Source organism: Trachurus japonicus, chromosome 10 (genome assembly GCF_045865225.1).
Source record: "Trachurus japonicus isolate A0001 chromosome 10, Traja_1.0".
In the NCBI taxonomy this organism is placed as follows: Eukaryota; Metazoa; Chordata; class Actinopteri; order Carangiformes; family Carangidae; genus Trachurus; species Trachurus japonicus.
In genome coordinates, this window is record NC_140916.1 from 12562827 (window position 1) to 12586682 (window position 23856).

General features: G+C 41.3%; 1 protein-coding gene across 12 annotated transcripts in view; it reads left to right on the top strand.

The window, feature by feature from the left end:
- The first annotated feature begins 2101 nt into the window (after positions 1–2101).
- Positions 2102–23856, top strand: part of atp8a1 (ATPase phospholipid transporting 8A1) — a 116293-nt gene continuing 94538 nt past the window's right edge. For 11 of the 12 annotated variants that reach the window (XR_015036878.1, XR_015036876.1, XR_015036877.1 and 8 more), the window contains exon 1: positions 2121–2545. Coding sequence is in view for 8 of the 12 variants with exons in the window: in XM_085789321.1 (XP_085645447.1) it covers positions 2497–2545 (49 nt within the window). In the remaining 4 variants the exon portion in view is untranslated. Of the gene's footprint in view, positions 2546–23856 lie in introns of all 12 variants that reach the window. The other variant, XM_085789326.1, reaches the window with a different exon arrangement.

A 23856-nucleotide genomic window follows, 5' to 3' on the forward strand; every position in this document is an offset into this window, starting at 1 on the left:
AAATTAGAAATTCGTCTCAGAAATTTGCAAGAAGACTGGCCGTTAAATACAAATAAAGACGGAGACTCAGCGTTATGAAAAATAGTGCCATTGTAATATACATATCAGACAGCTGTAGTGAGTCTGTAACACTGCAGTTCTCTCAGGCAACTGCAGTGGTGCTGCTGCTGTACAAATGCCGTCTCCAGTGTCATTTGCATTTCAGCTGCAGTGGGAATGAGAACACACTTTGATTTACCGTATGTGCAGCAGCTGAGCAGTCGCAGCAGAGAGGGCATTGTTGCTTTCCTTCCTCCTTATATTTGCATGCATATTGCTTTTGCTTTTTTTTATTTTTTATGTCTGAGCTATTTTTGGCAACCGAGGTTATTGAGAAGATTCATGACAGCAGAGTGACACCCTGATGAGGGATATAAAAGCAAGCTGGAGTAAGTCACCCTGGATTAGATCTTCTGCTGAGCTTGTCCCTCGACAATAATCGTATAATGACACAGTGACTGATACTCGCGTCTACTTACAACTGCTTGACTCCACTGTTGTTGGCAATAGCTGCCCAGGTCTGTCACTATAAAAGCATTTTATTTTCCATATGTTTTGTTCTCTCCAGTCTCTAACTGCTTGTTTTATGGACAGCTGTAGTGAGTCTGTAACACTGCAGTTCTCATCTATTTACTGATCAACATGTTGGTGGCCATCCTGACAAGATAAATGACATTACTCCTGCTACCATACATTAGATGGTCATACATGTCCTGAATGTTGTCAGACAATGTGAAGCAGAGCAGGACATGACAGAAAGTGCTGTGTAATGTTATAGAGCTCTCTTTCTGCAACAGATGACGTGTGAGTCTACAGACATACGGCCTGTCAAAATGTCCATGTAGATGAAACTGAGCCGATTTGTGCTTGCACATCATATTTTGCTCTGTTGAGGGCTGAACCATATACTATATACCATGTGAAGGGTTTTGTTTTTTGACCAACAATCTCAGTGCAGCATATTGAAATCTGCTCTTTGTGAGGTTTCTGCAGTTTGCCTCTCACTCTTTTGTCAAATAATAAACGGGAACAGTGTATTAAATGTTTTTCTTTGAGGAACTTGTGGTGCAGCATCTCCAACATGTGATAGCACTCTTTTTGTTTAGTCTGCATACGTTTTTGTGAAGCATCACGAGCTAGACTCCATAATAACTTCTCTGGGGGATATGTATTAACCTTCATTGATATGGAACATAACTTATCAGTTACAGTCTAATTCAAAATCTTACTTGAGCAAAAATGGCATTCGGATATATTTCATATAGATCAAGATATATTTAATGTACCAAAAGTAGAAATACTAACTATTCAGAATGTCCCACTGTGGAATAATGTATATAATAATATTGCTGTGCATACTGTGGCTATGAAATATGCTGCTAAGTGTGTTTAGTACATTGCAGCAGTCTTTTTATTCATTGCAGTTTACATGTTTTTAGTATAGTAGCTACTGTAAATGTCTGAATCTGCAATAACAATAACAGCATGAATAAAAAAACAAACAGATGAAGCTGAAATAACAACAGATATAGCATATCTCAAAAATTTTGTGGAGGTAAATATTGAATTGATAGCCTACAGAAAGACATGGGTCATCTACTGCAAAACAGAGTGTGTGTGGAGACCTCTCCCTCATGCAAAAAATGTGTTCAATGCATGAAAATGAGTGGTGTTATCATTTCCTTACAGTGCAGTAAGTAGTCTAGTAATACCCTACATTAATAATAATATTTTATGCAAAAACAAGACTCAATCGTGATAAGGCAACTCCCACCCAGTGTAGGCTACTATTGTTGTGCATTCAACCTGTGAACAACATCTACTGCAGAGGGGGGAGGGTCCACACCAAACAATAAACTGTTGTTCATTTTTTTCTAAATGTATCCTCGTCTTATTCATTAATAAACATTACGATTAAAAGCAGTGCTTTGTTCGCTTTTTTTTTTCATCATTTAACACAAACTTATTTTCGCCAGCAGCGGTGGAAAGATAATTGTTGTGTTCCTCGCCCCCCCTCCCGCTGCGGTTGAACGTGGTACGGTCCATAATGTGAAGCGGCACCGTCCCCCTCACTTCAGTTTATGGTAAGTCCGTGTCCACTCCCCCCAAACCGACGGCGTCTGTTGACTCCTTAATCCGACGTGTGAACCGGGATGCTGGGGGAACCGTGAAGCAAGCCGAGGGCTCCTGGGCATGGTTCTCTCACCACCACCACCTCCTCCACCACCACCACCACCACCAGGAAATGAATGTTGGCTCATATCTCACAGACAGCTCTCACTATCAACAGTAAACACGCAGCGGGGAGAGACGCTCCTCCGCTGATTTTAGCCGTTATTTTAAAAAAACATTCTCTGACGGTTGAGAAGCAGCGGCAGCGGCAGCAGCGGCCACAGGGACCACAACTACTAACAACGGCCGTTTGACAGGTGCCGTCGCCCGGCTCTGCGTGGTGAGATGCCGCCCGTCCAGAGAACGATGTCTGATCTTCGTACCCGGGCTGACGGTATGTGGAAGAATTTTTTTTTGGGGGGGGATATTTCTGTTTATGTGTGAGAGAAATGTTTGAAAATCACGTTTGTTCACCATTTTTACGGGTATTTTCTTGACACTGTGAGAGAGAGGGCCGGCCGACTGGCAGCTCTCTGGAAGTCTAACAGTAACTCCGCCAGCTAAAGCTGTGATTAACGGTGTTGAAGCCGGGTTCAAGGAAACCCCGTGGGTGGAGGACTTGGGAGTTGAGTGTCCAGAAAAATAACTGTAGTTTTGTTTACTGCAACTTCTTTCCATGAAAGTTAACCCAAACAGAAAGTACAGAGTTATAATGCTGGTGTTATCGCTGCATCTGCAGATAAAACATGGGTTTCCTAGACAAAGGCTGTATCAGATGGATGTCTGACTGTAGCCTGCACGGAGCTTCTTGAAATGAAACTAGTGCAGGGTTAGGGGCAGGGCAGGGCGCATCTGACCCAGCAGCAACCCTGGTACCCATCCAGACAGACTGGGACACCCCCCACCCCCACTCCAACTGTGGTATAATGAAGCCATGGAGAAGGATAAGTGCCCAGGTGTATTGAAACTTGATCCCTATAATGACAGTAGCCATAAGTCTGACAGCACAGAAATCAGTAGTATTTGGATATTTCACTCAGGCAAAAGTAGTAATTCTACGGCTCTGTTAGAAGTAAAATGCTATAAAAATTAACCTAAGTAAAGTTTGCCATAACTTATTTCAGGATAATACATTTTACAGTAATTATTGTTGCATTCCTATATATCCAGTTAACTGTAACCAACTAAATATAGAGGGGTACAAACTATTATCCTGAACTGTAGGTGAGCAGAAGTATTGGGTGCTAAAAGAGGAAATATTCAAGTACATGGGAGGTGCACTACAGTAGTACTTAGTTGCACTAATGAATTTCCAACACTGACAATAACAAGTGTCCACCAAATGGCATCCACAGTAGTGTGGGTCTAATAATACAGCCATTGTAATTCGACAGGGACCCTCACTCCTTCACTGCACCAGTAACTTTCCACTGCATCACAGTTGTGTTTGCTGGGGAAAGAAGATACAGATGCAGTCATATGCACATATCTGTTTACTTTTAGGGCTCCAAAGGCTGATTAGTAGCTTTGGGTGTAAAGGTGTGTTTGTTTATCTAGGAGAGCACCTATGGCTGGACACACACAGCATCTAAGACACATGACGACTGACATCAGATGGACCCTGGGGTTTCTTTGTGAAGTCTTTAAATTCTTGTTTTGTTGCTGTCCCTGACCTCTGGCCTCTCTAGATAGGAGTAAAAATTCATCTTCAGGGATCGATACATATCACAATATTTATGACACTCACTGCAGTTTCTGCTTCTCTTCTCAGTAAATGCAACAGGGCTTTCGTGATTTGATCTCGGATGGCACAGATTTGATTAATTACTGTAGGCTCAGGCTAATATCTCAATCTGACTTACTGCTGTTGAGTATATTTTTGGCTTCTGAACCACACAACCTCACCTCATAAAGTGAATTAGAATGAACTAACTCTCATTTTTATTTTAGACACTCTTCCATAACTCAAAATGTGAGGGTAAGGGTGCATTAAAACTGCATTTATTATGTTTTATTTCTATCAGGTCTATTAATAAAACAGAAATACACTGTGTGCCTTCTGATTTGACCTCAAGTAATGCAGTAACTTCACTCTATGAGACAGTTTAATTGTTTAGTGTGTGTTCTCATACAGGAAGTGTTCCTACTGGCTGGGACTGCACAGAGAAATACATTTTTAAAGAGACATGCGACTTGATTTAAAAATTCAGTATTTGTGAACATGCAGAACAGCCTGCAAGCTGCTGCAAACGACTTAAAAAACAAAGATCAACCATCAATACATGGTGAGTAGACATCCTTTACCATTATTAAAACCAATATCATATTGGCACCTGATGTAATGAACCATTGATTCATCATAAATTTTAATGCATTTAAGCCATAATTCTCTACTTGAAGGGAGCAAATGTGTAAAGTAAACCAAATCTGCTATCCTGATATTGATCTACTCCATATACAGTCAGTGGGAATCTGTGTCTGTTCAGTCATATGAAGTCATAAAAACCCCAAATTATATTGGGCTTATCTGCTTTTATTCCTTTCATTTACAATACTAAAGTGCATTTTACGAGAAAGAACAAGTTACATGGTGGGCAGAGTATCTTTCTGATTTATAGCTCAAGGGCTGATAGTTTATGTGTGGTCCGTTTATAAATTGATAATGTAGAATTTGGAAAAGAAAAACTGCCTGCAGGAATTCAGGGGTTTTACCTAGATTTAAATATTGAAAATAGACACTAAAGCCACCCTGAAATTAATTCTTACAATCTTACAATGGATATTTCACATCATCTTGTTGTAAGTAGTTGTACTGATAGTTGATAGTTGTAAGAGATTGTTTTAAAACTCCCATTAAGACCCTGTCAGTTTTTCATCCTATGCAGCAAAACAGAAATTACACTGTTATTCAGCCTCTCTATGTTACCGGTAGAAGTCTAAATAATTAAACACTTAATATAGATGCCATAGAAAACTGTTGATCAACGCAGCTGCTGCAGTCACAAGAGCGAACACATGAATTATGCAGCAGCTAATGCTGACACCCCAAACCCCCCACTACCACACGCTACCTTTTTAGGTTACAAAGAGCAAATGATTTCGCTGTTTTCCACTTGGCTCGATAGCACTAAGTGCACAGTATCATCCCACTGTTTCAGCAGCAGTGTGCTTGGAACCCATCGTGCACTCTGCCAGGTTGAAGACCAATGGTGCTGCTGCTGCTCCTGCACCAACACGTCCAGGTTGATATTGTCTGGTTTATTATTACGCTTCTATTTTGCTCAATCACGCATCTGTTCTGCATTTTTTCTTTTGGTTGTTTTTGATGAAAGCCTGAACACCCTCCCCAACCTTCAGTTTTAGTTTTTAATCACCACTTTGCATCAGGCTGGCTTCCATCTAGAAAGGGCAGCCCTCTGCCAGGCTTACCACCTAATCCATCAGCGGCCTGCCCGTCAGCTCTCCATGCTGCACACTCCCCGGTCTTTGCCCACCACGTGCTGCTTCGCTCCTTGTCACTCTGCTCCTCTTGTGCTGTGGAAACATCCAACATCACTGCCAGCCTGTGACTGCATGTGTTGCCAAAATAACCTTATCTAGGACACTTGGGGTACAGGTGACGTCAGTAGCTATCAGCATGTTTAATGTGTGATCCTCCTCCAGTGACAGACAGCCGCCTTTACACGCTGATCTCTCCCGATACAAATTTCCATGATAGGCAGGAGGTTTGCTTAATACCTGCTCCCACACTGTCTAGATGCGGAAGCTAATCGACAGGAGCCACGCAAGTTAAGGCCAGACAGATGGCAACAAGCAGCCTGTTTGCAGTCTTAGCTCGCGTGCTTATCTGCAGACAGACCAAATCCCCTCTCACAATTGACACTAAAGGTAAAGATAGACAGGTAAGCCTGTCCTGGGAGGATGGATCTATCCGAGGACCAAACGCTTGTCTTTGCATGTCCGCTGATTCACATGATGGAAGGTGCTCTGATTGCTCACATACAGGTGTATCTCAATGAATTAGAATATCATGGAAACGTCCATCCCAGTAGTTCAAGTCAAATAACCTCAACCAAGTATTGAGTGTGTATCGATGGACATACTTTTTCAGAAGACCAACATTTCTATATTATAAACGCTTGTTTAAATTGGTCTTTTGTAATATTCAAAGATGAGATACTGAATTTTAGGTCTTCATGAAATGTAAGCCATAAAGAAATTAAATAAATCTTGAAATGTTTCATTCTGGGTATAATGGATCCATATGATGTTTTACTGTAGTTTCACTTTTTGAATTTAACTTTTCCATGATATTCTAATTTATTGAGATGCACCTGTACTAGTTCTGAAGACACAAAGTGGTCGGCCTCCTCTTGAAGTGTTATATCTCTACCTTTCTCTTTCATCCTGAAGATTTTTTTTTTCACGTGTTAAGTGAAGCAGGATGTTCCCCCCGTAGCATTTCAATAACACCAGCTAAGCCTCAGTCTATCTGAATAGTGGTAGCAGCGTGGGGAGGGAGACTGGAGGGGGATAGACTGCTCCCTTCTGAAGGGATCGAGGGCTGCCCATGTGCCTGGCGGATCACTGGCTGATAATAATGTGGCACAAAAGCCCAACACACCACTAAATCCCCTGTCTGGGGCCGCTGGTGTGTCATATCAAGTCCCCTTGGGCCTCTCTACTGCTGGCATGGGACATCTCCTCTGCTCTATTTTCCACTTCATGTCCTGCCTCCATCACTAACCTGGAGCCAGTCTAATACGTGTTTCTTCAGACACTCAATTTCCCCTCACCTAAATGATTCTCCCCTGTCCACAAGGCACAGTGGATGTGGCAGGCAGCCGGGAGGACGAAGAGGAGGAGGAGGAAGGGGGGAGATGTGAAAATGCTCAAGTGCATGTGTCCGCACATTGACTGATCTACAGCAGCTCTGATGCCGAGACACAGAAACTAATCTAATGTTTGCCCATGCACGTCGTCTTATTGACCCAAGACAAGGAACACCCATGAGCTGTTGAATGAGAACGCTGCAGAGAGTTTCATGAAGATTTCCTGTCGACCTTTAAGAACTTTTCTCAAATTGAACCATATTTACAAACCAGAGAAGCTGAATAGGCCTCCACGTTGATAAATCCTGTATATTCCTCACTTCCTAACTCCCCTCTCAGCTGTTGTTGCTAAACATCAAATAATTCACAAATGCAGCATTATGCAGTGAGAACGAAGTCTGTAAACTGTGTCTGTAATCATATATTTTTTGCTGCCGAGCAGAAATCGTGTTTCTGGCCTGTTTGCGGTTCTTTATGTGACGCACACGTGCGTGAACAGCAGGAAAATGCAGCAAGCCTGCACGTGCGAGGAGATAGTCAATGTCATTGTGTCACAGCGGGATGACAAGGTCAGATGGAGAGGTGTCGGCAGGCACTCCTCAGGAAACCAACACCAACAGCGGTTGAGAGGATGAAACTCTTGCTGCACTTGACCTCCCCCTCCAAGATCTCAAGCATTTTATGATGATGACCCTGTTCTTGTTTCAACTTTTATGTCCAACTAGGTCGCAGTGCTGCCTCCACAGTTAGATGGCTGGGTCTAAAACAAGGATCTAAAACTTCCATATTTGGCACCAGTGTTTACTGTGTAACACCAAGAAGAGTCCTTCAAACATTTGTGGTCTGATTTTGAGTCTACTGCAGGCAACCAGGCAGATATCTGACGTCATGAAGGAACAGTCAAGGCAGGAACAATACAACATTTCTGTGCTTTTTTTAAATTCCCTGTGAAACTTATCTATCTGTCCTGTAGTGTTTGACATACAAGGGTCATAATCTTTGGATGGTAGTGCTAACAAAACAATAATGCTCTCATCATTTCCCATGGTGCCTGAGCTCCTGCAATATAAGCAGTAGTGTAATTGATCTTGCTATTAATAGATGGTCTGAGCACATTAATGTTGTTCAAGACTGAAGCCTGAATCAATAACAGACAAGGACGGCATCCACATCATTTCCTCTACAGGGCTACTGTAAAAGGATGTATGCAGATACTGTGCTGCTCATGTGTTACTTGGTAGTTCTGGATGACGGAGGTGCTGGTTTGGTCTGTTAATACTAACACATCAACCACGTCAGATCAGGTCAGTGAGCATCACCAAAATACTTGGATGGATTAATTGTCATTGCTCAGCCATCTGGATATTACAGCTATTTGTTTTGGAGGACAGAAATTAGTGTGGTTATTTTGCATCCTTAACTTAGATATAAATATCTGTCCTTATTTATAAGTATTATATTGATTTTCTTAACATTTAGTAGAGCTGCATTAAAATTTGATATGTTTGACAGCCAGCAGAATAAATCTAAAGTGGCTTGGACGGGATATCGCCTGCCTCTCTTCATCCACATCTTAAAGGGACAACAAGGAGTTTTGGAGTGTTTTCACATACATTTCCCATGAGCCTCCGCACGCATGGTGAAATACTTGGACCAGCGCAAGACGGACGAAAGCGAAAACATTTGCCAAGAATGTTTTCAAATCAAGAATGAAAGTCGGAGGTTCGAAGACGATCAGATTCCGATCGTCGTAATTCCGACCATAAATGGCGATCTGGCAGCGTAGGAAATGCTGGGCAAGCCGACCACTAAATAATAACAAAATAACGTTAAAGACAAAATGATATATTTATTGAAAATGGAACCATTAACAAGTGTGGGTAACGTAGATTCATCCACATTAATATGAGACTGAGAGAACCAAATACAAACTTCTCGTTGTCCCTTTAAACAGACCTGAAACTCCATGGTTAAGATGAATACAGCCATGCTGGTTAAACAAAATCAGAGCTAAGAGAAGTGGTGAAGTCCTGATCTACATCGGCCAGTTAAAAGCTTGATGTACCCCAGTCTATACATCCTTTCAGGGGAGTAAACCTGTCAGACAGGAAACGACATCCCAGTTGTTCCAAACCAATCCATCTGGTCTCACAGCAGTGACACCAACTTGTTTGCTGTAAGCCTGGACAAGAGCCTGTCTAACAGGGAGCAGCTGGTAACAGTCAGAGATGTTGAGTTGGTAATCCAAAAGAAAGCAAGTCTTTTGTACAGATGTCAGCAGATGAATCCCTCAGACTTTGGCGACAATTAAGCTTTTCATGAAGCCCCGCCCGCCAGCAGGTTGACATTTTCAGCTATTGGTGAAATATTTCAACATCTACTGGATTGATGTCTATGACATTTGGTAAAATTCATGTTTGTAAAAAAACAAAAATTAGCTGACTAATTGATCAACTAACTTTTTTTCAGCACGACTGAGGCTTTGGGAGATCTCATTATAATTTCAGCTCCAATAGTAGACCCTGGTGTATTATTTCAGAAGTGAAACCAGCGTGCAGTCAGGCACAACACAGCCAAACACTTTTATGAATGTCTTCACAAGATCCGTTACCTGTTGCGCAACATATGTCTTTCCTTTTTACCATTCATAAAATCGTGCGCAGTGGAAACGTCTCTGTCCCTGAAGAGCCCTCCTCGCTGAGCTAAGTCAGGCCAGCCCTGTGATGTCACAGCAAAGCCCCAGCTGCTTGTGTTGTCCCTGGACTGTCCGTCCCACTGTTGCCCGCCTGAGCCTATGGGGAGCCAGACGAAGCCGAGGAAGGGAGGGGGGATTAATTCTGCAGCTGCCCTGTTGTTGTTGTGAGTGCTGGTTACAGCACTGTGATCTGATAAGCGACTTATGGATGTTACTGTTGCTTAGATTGAGGCGGTATCTATATCCCCCTCCAGCTCTTCCCCCACCATTCACAAATGGTAGGAGATGGGGGGGAGCTTTCATCTCTGGGACTTTGATTCCCATGAATAGGCTGTGGCTGCTCTGTCTACTTAAATATTTATCTGGCATAAATGAATCATGTACAGATCTTTCTTTGGTGGTGATGAGCAGATATAAATGGCACATTAGGCTCAGTGTGTTGTGAGACACAGAGATCCCAAGGCCCAGGGATTTGGAACTAATTTGACCCTAATAACTATGGTAGATCGCCTTGAGTTAAGGTGAACAATGTGACTGACGATGCCGGACTGCAATGTTGCAGCTCACCTTTCTATATGGTACTATGTCAAGTTGCCTTTAGAAGCAGTTTTTTTTCTCCACAAGCCTTTTTGACTGTGGTTTAGCTGCCACTCATTTGTTCCTGTTTGATCAATGTCAGTAGCCCCAAGCTGCCTGCCTCCACCCACCCTGGTATTATTGAATGAATCGTGGAGCAGTCTAGCTCTTGCCAGGTCACGTGCCTCCTCATCTACACTTTATTGCCTAGCCTACAACTCTCACAGGCTCATTAGTGCTTGTTCGGTATCTCAACAGTTAGAGATGACTCTGCCCGGACCTATTTCTGGAAGAAAAAGCCTTTCTACAGTTTGATTTGCCTCTAGATGGATTTTATACCCCCAGGGGCAGACTGATGGGCCTTTCTGAAGGATCCTAAGGCTTAGTCATGGAGCCAATTGAATCATCACTGTGTAGTCATAGACACAGTAAGTGCTGACCAATAGAAGTTGTAAAATGCAGCCTGCATCTGACATGATATATTTTATGATTTGTTATAAAGCCTTTATTTGAGGTCACATTAGTAGCCAGAATAAGATGATGTTGCTAAAAATATCTCCACCACAATAACTATTTCCAGTTGATCCTCTCATTTTAAACCAAGGATTAGTGCTGTTTCTGTGACGGTGGGGAGCCAGCATTTCAACTATATTTTGATGTTTTGATGTATTTTATCATTATATTAAACTTAAAAATAATTAAAGATAGTATACAAAACAGTAACATAAAAAATATTAAAAGAGGAACAATTTAAACGAACATATCATTATAACTGACGAGTAATAACAAAGTCATTTTAAGGTTTGAGATTGTGAGAGTGTTGCTCGGCTGTATATGGGACGTTGTTGTTTGCGTTATTTAAGCCTGGGTGCCAAGAGCACTGTAATGTGCTTGAATATCAGATCATCATTGTTCCTGTCATTGCTGCCATTAGATGTGCTTAATCTTGCTCGTGTTGACAGTCATGGCAGCAATAATTTTCCACCCCCACTATTCCTGCCTGACCTGGGCTAATACATTACTACCCAGGATATCATAAATCTACAGAGGGTGTGTTTGTCTTCATATCATGCAGAGAATTGAGGAGCTATACGTCTTTTTTTTACCCTTCAGATACCAGAGTAATTATAATTCCTCTCAAAGTGAAGGGTGTTAGAGTTTAAAGTCAGGTGAACTTTATTGATTTTACATGATTTTCAGCAGTTGTCAAGAAAGCAATTCTGGCCAAGACAAAATTAAAACAGTTAATAGTACAATTTCTTGTCTGATCTGATTGAGAAGGGCTTTTACTCTGAAACCCTTAATATTCACCCAGAGATAAAAAAAAAAAAAAGAAAAAGAAAAAAAAAGCAGGCTGGGGGAAGACCGGCATGCCTTGGTCAATGCCAAGCCATGCTGGGCCCAGTTTTTTCCCATTGGGCACCCTCTCCAAAATACGTGCCCCCTTGTGACTATTGTTCCACTCGTCCCTCTGTTGGCTGACACAAGCAATAATCCTGACATCTGGCCCACATCCAAACTCATTACGACACTTTGTGGCATTGATCCTACCCCTAGAGGCTTCCCCTCCAGAGCTGTGTGCTTCGGCTCTCTACTCCTATGAGCTTTATTTCGCTCCTTGTTATACTCTTTCCTCTCTTCTCCTTCCATGCCTCTTCTTGTATTGTTTTTCCCACACAGCCAGTTAGTGTGGGTAATACGGTGGGCCCATTAATAGATGAAAGGTGTTGTTATTATGAGGCCAAATGTAACACAGATTAAGAATTATGTTCACAGTGAGTATCCACCCAGTTTCCTATTCTTGTTCTCTTTATTGATGTCGAGGTAGTTGAGCCGTGACACGCCTTCAGTTAATGAAATTAGTGCAGAGAAAATGCACAGCGTCCACCGGGGGAATATTAAGAGCAGTTCCCACTGAGACATCTGTGGCAAGTGGCTGAGTACATCATTCACAAACTGAGGAAGTGAACTGGATATGGGAGAGGGAGGGGGTGGGTGGTTGGTGTGGGGGGGTGGATGGATGGGGGATCCCTGAAATGCCTCTGTAGTGGAGGCTGGAAAAAGCTATTTTTGATGATGGCACTTCCTCCACCTCGGCCTGTCAGGGTCGGCCTTGTGTGTGTGTGTGCTATGTTTAAATGTAGCTACTACACACAGCCCTTGTTTCCATTGTCATTTCTGTTTTGAACCTCAGACTTTGTGCTGATCTGCATTTTTACAATAAAACGATCCAGTTTTTTTTCCCCTCTTTTCTGTCATAGGCAACTGAAACTGGGGGATTGTCAGGTTGTCAGATTGTCTGTAGCAGCTCCTCCAGCTCAGCTGACCGCTCTCTGGCTCGATCTCTACTCTTGCTTTTCTAATCCAATTAAAGTGTTCAATTCACAGCCTTTAATTGGATCAGGTGTGTGAGAATAGCAGCTGTAGAAACCAGTTAACTCTTAAGGACTTGAAAAGCACAAACATTAGCTAACCAGTCGTAGACAGCAAAGTACTCCTGCTACTAACTAGTGAACCAACTACCTGCTGGGCTAGATAAGAGTAAAAATTAGGGCATTACATTACAGAAAACATTACAGAAAATAGATTTAAAGGTGTTCAGAAAAGGAAATTGAATTTGATCCCACTATGGGTCTTTAGTGTAATCACTCATCTATCAGTGACGATGTAGCCCAAACAGGCGCGCAAATTATGTGTCACGTGGCTCACGATTCATCAGCCAATGATATCAGGATCCGTCATCCATCAATCAAACATCTGAGAAAAACGAAGGGTACAATGGAGAGGTCTTGTCCAGCACCGCCGACACAAACGATCCTCCGTCCCTACTCCACTCTCCTCCTCCAGATCCCTGCGGTCCATCACTTAGCCTAGCTAGCTAAGTTAGCAAGCTATAATGTAGCTAGCCTACTAGCTAACAGTTAGCTATGTTAGCTAAACACACCTGCACACACAAACACTGGACAACATCCAATCAAATTCCTTCGAAACACTGTGTCCCGCCCGGTCCCGCCCCAAACATTGAATATCCCGCCCGCTCGATAACGCCTGAATCAAATTCATTTTCCTTACTCGTGGAAACTTGTGCGGTAACTCGTGGAAGGAGGACAAACGGCCATTTCACACCTTTAAAGATTTAAGACAAATTGAAGTGCAGGTCTTGGATTTTTTCTCTCTTGTGCAATGTGCAAGAGGCTGTTTCTTAAATGTAGGTTGCATTGTACAGTGTTGATACCTTTCACAGAGAAACCCCAAAATGAAGAGATTGCATGGGTGGGTCTAGTGTTTCCTATCTCACTGGATGACACTTCTAAACTGGGTTAACCTGACTAGCATGTAGTAGCTTTTCTTTGGGTGTGTCTGAAATTGATATTATGAATCATCAACATTTTCTGCTGTCTCTGGGGGTTGCACTCAAATAATTGCGTTATCTGCATGATGCAAGATGTACACACACTCTTCCGAGGCACTGCTGTACACACTTGGACACTGAGATGAATATACAGTCCGAGTGAAACTACAATTGAATGCTTAATTTCAAGTGTTCAGTTAGATGTTACAGTGTCAGAGCTGAAGACTGTAATGATTTTGTACAAGTGGCTAAAACCAGTTCAGTGCCCGACAGTTTGCACTGAAAAAAGTGATACTTTGGATCAACTTAAAAAAATTGCTGTAATTTGTTACACCTAAATTTATTAGTTCTTCACAAATTAAATCTTTGATTTGGTTGAAAACATAAATTTTGATTTAATGTAAATACATTTTCTACTTTGAGAAAAAGCCAAAAATTTGCTTTCATACAAAGTAAAAACATAATTCATTACAAAGACCATAAACTATTTTTATTCTTTATTACAACTTATTTTTTTAATTTGAGAAAAACTAATATTTACCACTATATCTAATTAAAGATTTTACTTTGGAAAAAACTAATTAAATTGCTGTAATCCTGTTACATGCAATTTTTTAAAGTTTTCTCAACTTAAATTTCTGATTCAGCACAAAGTTAATTTTTTACTTATACCTTAGTCAATATATTCTCTTAAATCACAAGCCAAAATATTATTTTGGTCAATATAATGACATTTTTCACTTTGTACAACTGAAATTTTACCATAAACAAAATATATTTCCCTATAATATAAGACTAGGATTAACTGAACTGATTCACTTAAGATAAAACTAAAAACAGGAAAATTCTCTTCAAAAGACCATTTATTTTTGATTACTCTCAAATAGGCATGTATTAACACTTGAGAAAAACAAACAAACAAAGTTGCATGTAAAACAAAATACACGGTCTTTTCATTGTGTTTTTCTTTAAACCTTATGGAACTGTAAACACATCAATTGAGAGATTCAAGGTAACAGCATAAAGTATAAAAATAGAGCATCGAACAGTGTCTTTGCTATCCTTTGACAAAATTATCAGAATGTATGAATATCATTATTTTTGATCCATTAGAAAAGCAAGGGACCACCCAAAAAAAACAATGATGAACACAGTTGCTATGGAGTCAATGATGAACAAGGGCAGTTCAAGAAAAAAAAGGAACTATTCGTGCTCTCACTGATCATTCAGAATTTTAGCATTGTTCACATTTTGTTAATATCAGCGCTACTGAAAGAATTCTGTTAACAGAGAATATCAGAAATGAAAGCCTGTTTTGAATCAAAGCTGTTTTTTTCTCTTATTTACAATAACCCTTAACATTATCCTGGAATGTATTTGAACACAAGCAATTAAAACAGATCAACATGCTGTATCCAAATGTCTTTCTTTGAGCAACCACACATCTAGAGCTTGACAGTCAGAGCCAAAGAAAATGACACTCAGAGTGTGCAGTCCATCTCCATGAATATTCCTGCAGTGCATCAAAAGTGTGTTTGAGCTCACCTGGACAGCTCAGGTTTAGAGCATAGATGAGGCCAAATAAGAGGGTACATCCATGTGCAATTGATGACAGTTCATTTTTGAAGGTGTGGAGGTGCTCATGCCATATGGTGGCTTTAATGGATCCTCCTTCTGATGACAAACACTGCCATTGTCCACTGCTGAAGCTCTCTTTCGGCGCCATCCTTCTCACCAACCTGACAAAAGACAAGACATTTATTGTTTAGAAGGCTGTTACAAAAGCACATAAGTCCCTCTCTACTTTGTGTAGCAGGAAGTGACGTAATCATACAGCAGAAGACTAGAAGACTACCCTCTCAGCTGTAGTAAACTTGTAGCAGACAGTTAATCAGTTTCTACCTGTGATTTTAGTTATTTTCCTTTGGAAGGGTGCTCTTGTGATACTCCGAGTGTCAAGAGAAGAAAAGTAAGTGTCATTTCTGTTGTATTGTACTTATATTGTGTTTTTTGTGTTGTATCTCATTAAATTCCATACTTGTATTTCTTCACTGATTGATAAAAGATATTAGTTATCATTCCATAGTCTTATGAGATTATGATGAGTGGCTTGTGTGTTTGGTAGGATGAAAATGTTACTGTTTGTGATGTCGACGAGTTTTGCAGTATTGAGCAAGTACATACCTGACCAAGAACTTTTCAGCACCTAACCGGTCTTCTCTCTGACAGCTCCTCCCTTGTTCCTGATGATCTCTGATCAGCTTGCTGTGGTGCTTGTCCAAGGAAGCCAGGAATCGTGGTTGAAGTGGAACAGCAGTCATTCTCATCAACTCAGCACTGATCTTTATGAAACAAAATATCACAATCAAATGTTATTACATTACATATTGCATTAAAACTCTGTGGTGTAAAAGATATGTTTCATGAGATTTTTGTGACCTGAAATTACTTACTTTATCCACTGTGAACAATGCAGGCCATCACTCTTTCACCTCTTCCACTCCTGGTGACCGTAGAAGATCCTACTACTGCCAAACTCAGGTGAAGGTCATCAGACATGCTGAACTCTTGGAATGCTTTGGCTATCATCACTTAGTGAGATCATCTTGATTGTTGCCAAATCTTCAAGTTCAGCAGTAGATGTCAAGTTCACTAGTGCCTCTCCAAGTCTCTGTCTCTGTACTGCCATTTAACACACACTGTCTCTGGAATTCCACCAGGCAGAATTAGCTTCCTGGTGTCATCAGGACACAGGATAACCCGCAGCTCAGCTGGTCTTCTCTCGCCATGCCAGTCCATCAAAAAGTATCTACGGTAGTAAAAACATGAATACAATAGTGTTAGTTGTAGTACATAATTGGCCATTGCATAGATTCACTCATATTCACATTTCTAGTGAAAATAACAGGACATTCTTGGCAAACTGTGTGTTGTTTTTTTCTTCTCACAATTAAAGCAGAAGTAAGTGATATATTTGTGTTAATATAAGTCTTAAATAGTTATATCTTCTGACAGCAATCACTTACATAGAGTGTTTGGACCGAAACACGGGTCTGTCAGTCACTCTGCTCTGCTCTGAGCCGAAGAGAAAACATTTATCGTATCCTACAGTTTTTATCCAATGAGGAGAGAGAACGGCATGCAGGGCTGTGTGTGCAGCCAAGGGACGCCGTGAATATGGTGACGTAGGGACGAGGACTGTTATGGTGCGTTCAAGGCAACTCGTAACTCGTGTTTTTCCGACCTGTGAAGTCGTACCAGTTCGATCTGGTACGAGTTCACGGGTCGGAAGTTACGAGTGGCCGTTATAGTGACTTTCACCGGTAAAACAGGTCGGAGAAACACGAGTGGGTTGCCTGGAACGCTACAAAGTCGTAAGTTGTGACTTTAAGCTGTAATTTACGGTTTCAAAAGCCTGCCTGGAACGCAGCATTAGCCAAAACGACCGGATCGCTTACTTCTGCTTTAAATAGCGTGATAAAACAAAAGCTACTTTTGAAAAAGTTTTCAATTTCCTAGAGTACACACATTAATATACAACCTTACCTTATGCATCTCTTCAGAGAGATGATGTGGCAGCACCCAACGATGTAGTAAGCCAGAGGGTAGGGATCGGTCAGTTCTTGCACCCCAACAGATCTACAGACACTGCAATAATTCAAAAGCTGGAGTAAGTGTAGTGTATGAGATACAAAAAAAACTATGATTATTTCTTCTTTAATATTTGGCTACTTTTAACATTATTTAAAACTGCATGAAATTATTTGAATGAATCATGAATCTTATTGTTATTGTCTGATAAATTTTAGATTATATCTGGTTGCAATTAATGAAATATAACAAATGTCAATGACACTAATGTCACTTAAAACGAACATGTAGATAACTTCCACAGTTGTTCATTTAGGGACTTACCAACTGTGACCTTTTCAGGAGCAAACCTGTAAACAGAATTTAAAGATTTCACATTTAGTTTTTGTTGGGACAAATAGCATTATCCATGATTGTCACTGCAGACTCCAATTTATTAGACCTTATACATTCTGGTATTCTATTATACTGAGATGAGAGAATGGATCTTTATTACTGGATTGCACTAAATGAATAAAACATTAATTGCCTGCGATTTATATACAATTACTCTGCATGGTATTTTATTTTAGAAAAAACGGCTTCAAATATGCCTGCTCATAAACTGCCTATCACACCCTTTGACAATTGAGTGACACTCAAACAGCCAATCATCTAACAGCTGTGAAATTCGGTTGTAGCACCAAACCATGTGAGTTTGTTTACAACAGAAAAGTGCGTAGTGAGAACATGAGCGCTGACGGAGAGTAAACAAAAACGACATGTGGTATTAACGGGTAGAGTAACTGTTTTCAGTCTGCCCCAGGACTGCAATAATTAAGTGCCAAACACTGCGTCCTGCAACTACCTGCCTTCACACACCTCCACAGTAACTCAACATCCCCCTAACCCACCGCGGAGTTTCACCGTCTTCCCCTCACTCTGCTGCAGAGACAGCCGTGTGTGTGTGTGTGTGTGTGTGTCCGTGCATGTGTCTGTGACGGGCACCTGCCTGGCCTGCAGCCCACCTGGAGGAAAAAAAAAAAAAAAAAACGGTGGCCAGGCAGACCCGTTTCCCGTTTCTACTTTACTGTATTCAAGCCTTATCACAATAACTTACGCATATTGCTTCATAATGCCACTGTACAACAACATTAACGTTGCACAATAAACAGAGGCAACGGACACGTTGTTGTTAAGGAACGGTTTAGCTAGCGCTAGCGTTAGCACACAGAATACCAAGCCGGCCGTGACGATAATGTCAGTTGTCCATTCTGCCACTACGCATTAATGTGCACGGAAAGCCCATGTTGCATTAAAACGGTACAATTTTGAATTCTTACCTTGTTTAAAAGAGTTTCCAGACAGGACAGACGGTCCACACCCGAGGTCGGCACTTGATGCGAGGAAACAACATGGCGGATTTCAATTTTGGAAAAGAGCGCTCTGCGGTGACGTCACATGGTCACGTGACAGGAAAATCTCTGGTTTAAAGTGAAAATACCATTTGAATTGAAGCATTTCTTTTAATTTAGTTCACAGGGAGTGACATTTGCTTTGAAGCAAACTGAAAAAATCAGGTTTAAAGAGGAAACCATAATTTTTCATTAGACCAATTTAAAAATACACTTTAAAGGAATGACACACTAGTTTCACTTTTTTCAGTGTGGGATGAATACATGAACTGCTCCGCTCTCGGTCTGTTCCCGTCTTGTGCACCTCTCAGTATCAAACTGCTTCATTCTGCAATGTAGAAAAAGATCAAGTATTGTTAGTATTTCTGTCATATCAGCACCTTTGTTCAGAATCATATCAGCACATTGTACGTTGAAATACAGAGCGTATGTATGCTCAACATAATCCCATGTTGTCCCCAGCGTTTACTTTAACTTTGCATACATTCAAAAGGAGGGAGAGCCGAAGGACTAAGTTAAGCAGTAGCAGTACCAGCTGCAACTGGTGCATTGCAGCACCTGGCCTACGCTCAGCACACAGGCTCTCGCTGCGAGGGCTCATTCACAACACAGAGACACAACATCAATCACAGCTGCTCAGCCTGCTCCTCTGGCCTGATATTTTACACAGACCTTATGCTGCAGTCACCAGCTATGCCAAGCCGCCGTTTTCATTTGTCATCGCAGACACTAATTCCTTGATTACCCGAGCTTCAAAAAAGATTTAGGTTTTCTGACTAAACTTTGTTTGCTTGTTTTGTCCCTTGGTGTGGAAGCTGAGATTGCTGTTTTGCATATAATTGATTATTGCTGGCATTTAACTGAGCATTAGTGGCACGGTATTAGTGTAGCCAAAAAAGATCTCAGTCCGAATTGAGATTTGTGATTTTCTCTTATGATTCATGGAGAAGTCTGGTGATGGACTGGACCTCCATGGATGATGGAGGGGGTAAACGGTCCTGTAGTTTATGACACCGATGCTTTGTGGCGAAATTACAGGTATTTGTATAACCTGTGTGTAACTGTAGCACAATATTTCCCTCTGAATGTATGCTGCTGTAGCTAAATTTCCACATTAATAAAACGCCAGAGGTGAAACAGAATGTTTCAGTTCCTTATAAAGACAAATGCATGACAAAAAAAGTGTAATTACAGCTTTATCCACATTGATGTTACCTCTGTTCTCGTACAGTCCAGATTCAGTGCAGCAGCATGGCTGAAAGACAGTGTCCTTTCCTTCACCTGTACTCTGTGCTGTTTCTCATTTTTTCCAGTGTTACCTGGTGAGTATCGTGGAAATATTTGTGAGCTTGAGAAAAAAGCTGAATAAAAAGAACAAATAGGTGAAGGCTCAGTCATTGTCACAAGCTCTTACCTAATGAATGAATGAATTAAATTGAATGTTTTCTCTCTCACTAAGCTAATCCTCGACTAGAACTGTGTTTGGGCAGTTCTTTCTAAGTCGTGCTTTATACTGCATCATTTTTATATAACGTGCTGGGTTCGCTATTTGGGAAGGATCAAGATACCTCTATCTAAACACCAGAAACAGAGAAATAGAGCCTGAACAATGACACAGTGTTTAGCAATGTGTTGATTCTGGACCTGAACTCGTGGACTGTGAGTAAGGAGGAGGTTGGGCTTTCTGTGTACGGACAGGAAGGAAGGAAGGAAGTTAAGTTGTTAAGGAAGGACCTCCTACCATCAAGGTACTATAGGATCAGTGGGCCAGCTCTCCAGGAACATTACTGTATATTGCTGTGGTGGAACTCACCTTTTTCACATCTTAGATTTTATTTGAGTAAATCATCATCCGACCTGGAAGCACCTGTCATACTTTTCCAAGGACAAATTTAGATCCCATGATCGGACCACTCTTTAAAAATCCTGTGTCACTCTTTGTCCTATTATGTGTAGAGGACTGAAAATCTGAAATTGTGTTCCTTAAATCTCACCTGTTGTATCTCATTGTATTCAAAACAACTAACCTTAACCTTAACTAGCCTTTCATACAACCCTTATTTACCTTAAGGAATCACTGGAGGACTTTTGTGGACACCAGGCTTCTATATTGGTCTTTCACCTAAACGGTACATGTGATAATAAGGCGTCATGGTAGGTTTCCCTACTTAAGCACAAGTCATCACTCTTTAATCTCTTGTAGCTGCCTGGATCCACACACGCTTCTACGCTAATCCAATAAACCACCTATGCTGATGCGACGTCTTGTATAACAGGCCTGGGATAGCCACCCCATGTTTTCCCCTGTGACCAAATGACTACAGGGGGGCAGTTTAATTTTAGCCCTCGGAGCACATGCTAAAGAGAGAAACTATCAGGAGACGATGGATGAAGGAGGAAAGAATGTCTGGCAGCTGCTCTCAGTAATTCTGTATGTATGTATGTACGGCACGTGGTGGATCATTAAAACAACAAGAGCTGTAACTTAAGATTCAAGCTTTGTGTAACATGAGTTAGAAAGTGCTAAGAGTAAGCTGAGCATCAGAAGCTGAACAACAAAGAGCGAGAGAGAAAGTGTGACTTTAAAGACTGAGCCAGCCTTTTACTTTTTGTTTCCGTTTGACTTGACATGACAAGAAGCTACTGTAGTCAGGGGGATGGGGGCACAGGTTGCAACTGGGGCATATCCGGAAAGAGCTCTGGTTACAGTACCCCATGACACTTGGATTTGTTGTTGTTGATGTTTCAAGCAGTCAGCCAGCCAGCCAGCCACCCCCTCCTCCCCCTCCTCCTCCTCCTCCTCCCTCTTAGAAAGGCCCTTCTTTCCATTTTTAAACTCCAGGGACTATCTGTAGTCGTGGACGCTATGCTACGCCTGCCCTTACCTCATAACCCCTAACACCACCACTACTACTGCGTGCTAGAGAGCGCGGTCCAGCATCCACGGGATCACATGCATGCAATCCGAGAGTCTAGGAAATACTGTTGACTTAAGAGTTTTACAGTAGTGCTCCCTTGGCAGTGCAGCAGGCACTAATCTAGACATATCAATTAAAACACGAGGACAGGGAAATGTGAAACTCAGGAACTTTGATTTTTGTCTTTTCTCATCTCACAAACTACTAGATGATCAAATTGTTATTGCCTCTTTATGTTAGTGTCAGATACTTCATCTTAAAATAGTACTGAAGTTTGGTCGACTATTTGTTTATTTGCAGAACACCAGGTAATGCCTTTCAAATGTTGTTCTGGTGTTTGTTATGTTATATATTGAAAAATAGAAGCAGCAGATGATATAATTTAAAGGGATAGTTCAACATTTTGGCAAATTGGCCCATTGCCATAATCGCTATAGTCATAGCAGTAGGTTCATTACCTTTAATTGTAGGTGTAAGCTATTTTCAGTACGGCGGAGCGCAGCAGCTGGCTGCTCAGAGCTACGCTATGGAGGCTAACGGAATTTCTTGGTTTCCCTCATTAAACTCATCAAATTCAACATCCCAAAACTCCACAGCGCTTTTGTAGACAAGTTGTGACCTGCACAACCACCACGCTATGAGATAATGACGGAACGATACGAAACGGAGCCGTTTTCGAGGTAAATACAGGGTAAATACGGAGACTGCTTGCTGAAAAACTGTCCCTGAACGCAACGCGCATCAGCGGTTTTGTATGAATTTACCTCGAAAACGGCTCCGTTTCGTATCGTTCCGTCATTATCTCATAGCGTGGTGGTTGTGCAGCTCACAACTTGTCTACAAAAGCGCTGTGGAGTTTTGGGATGTTGAATTTGATGAGTTTAATGAGGGAAACCAAGAAATTCCGTTAGCCTCCATAGCGTAGCTCTGAGCAGCCAGCTGCTGCGCTCCGCCGTACTGAAAATAGCTTACACCTACAATTAAAGGTAATGAACCTACTGCTATGACTATAGCGATTATGGCAATGGGCCAATTTGCCAAAATGTTGAACTATCCCTTTAAGAATCAAGCTGCTAACCGATAATGTGCTGCACGTCATTACAATTTACACTTGAAAAATATTCAACAGTTATTCACTCATCCTCTCATTTTCTGTTAGTTTGAGTAATTATTTCAGGAAAAAATTGATACAGCATAGCATTGTGATATTTTGAATGCCCATATTGTATCGACATACAGACGACACGTACCGATCTGAATAGACTAAGAAGTTTATCTTATTAGAAAAAACAGATGATAACAAAGATATCATATGCAGTTGAAAAAAAAGTTAATAAATCTCAATATATCGCAGCATTTTTGATATCACAAATTTAATAACGTATCGGCAGACAAGTATTGTGACAATATCGTATTGCAGGGCCTCTGGTGATTCCCACCCCTGCTATACTATATCGGTGTATTTTTTTCAGCGATCATTAAATGAGAACCACTTATGGCGCATGGGAAGGATACTGTGATTTTACTGTGAACTGTAAACTGCCTGACAGCGGCTGGTACATCTTTGTGAGTCGCTCTTTAAAAGAGAGATTCTCCGGTGCGATCCTGCACTGCAGTAAGCAGCTTCAAGCTACAGTGAGACATCCCGAGACATTTCACATGATGCAGCACCTGTCTCCAGCCCCGACAGCATGCGTGTTAACTGGAGTAAGAAGGGAGGTGGAGAGGCGTTCCTCTGATGTTGTGGGCTTTTTGCATGAAGAGGCAAAGTGAGAGGCAGAGAGATGCCTCTTGCCAGTCAGTAAAGAAAGACGTTTGTGCGTGGTCGTTTAAGAAGATGGGATAAAAATGTGTTACATGCATGATGCAACCCACGTACAAATCTGATCCGATGTGCTGATTGAGCCAACACAGATCCATCCCACTTTTGCTGAACTTGGTGGGAGCAGAGCTGTGCCTCGCTTTTCCAGAGGCACTGAAGGCGAGGCACTGAAGCACTGAGTGATGGCCTCTGCCAATTAAACATTTTTTCATTTAGTCATCAGAGAAAAGCAGAATGATAAATTAAAGAATGAATGAGTTGTGTATTCTTTTATGGATTTAATTAATTTTAGAGTTAGTTTTTAGGCGTTTTAATGGCAACCTGGTGAGATGGTCTCTCATTTAGAGCTCGATCTAGATCTCCAATGTACAGTACCTCTTAATTTTATTGACCCCACACAACTGCAGTTGATCCTACTATCTACTGTTTCCAGCAGGATGTCGCTCCTGACAGGAAATTCCCAGCTTTCAACATGACGCATTTCCAGTAGTAAAGGGTTAGGGAAAGGTCTTGGGGGCAGTTTGG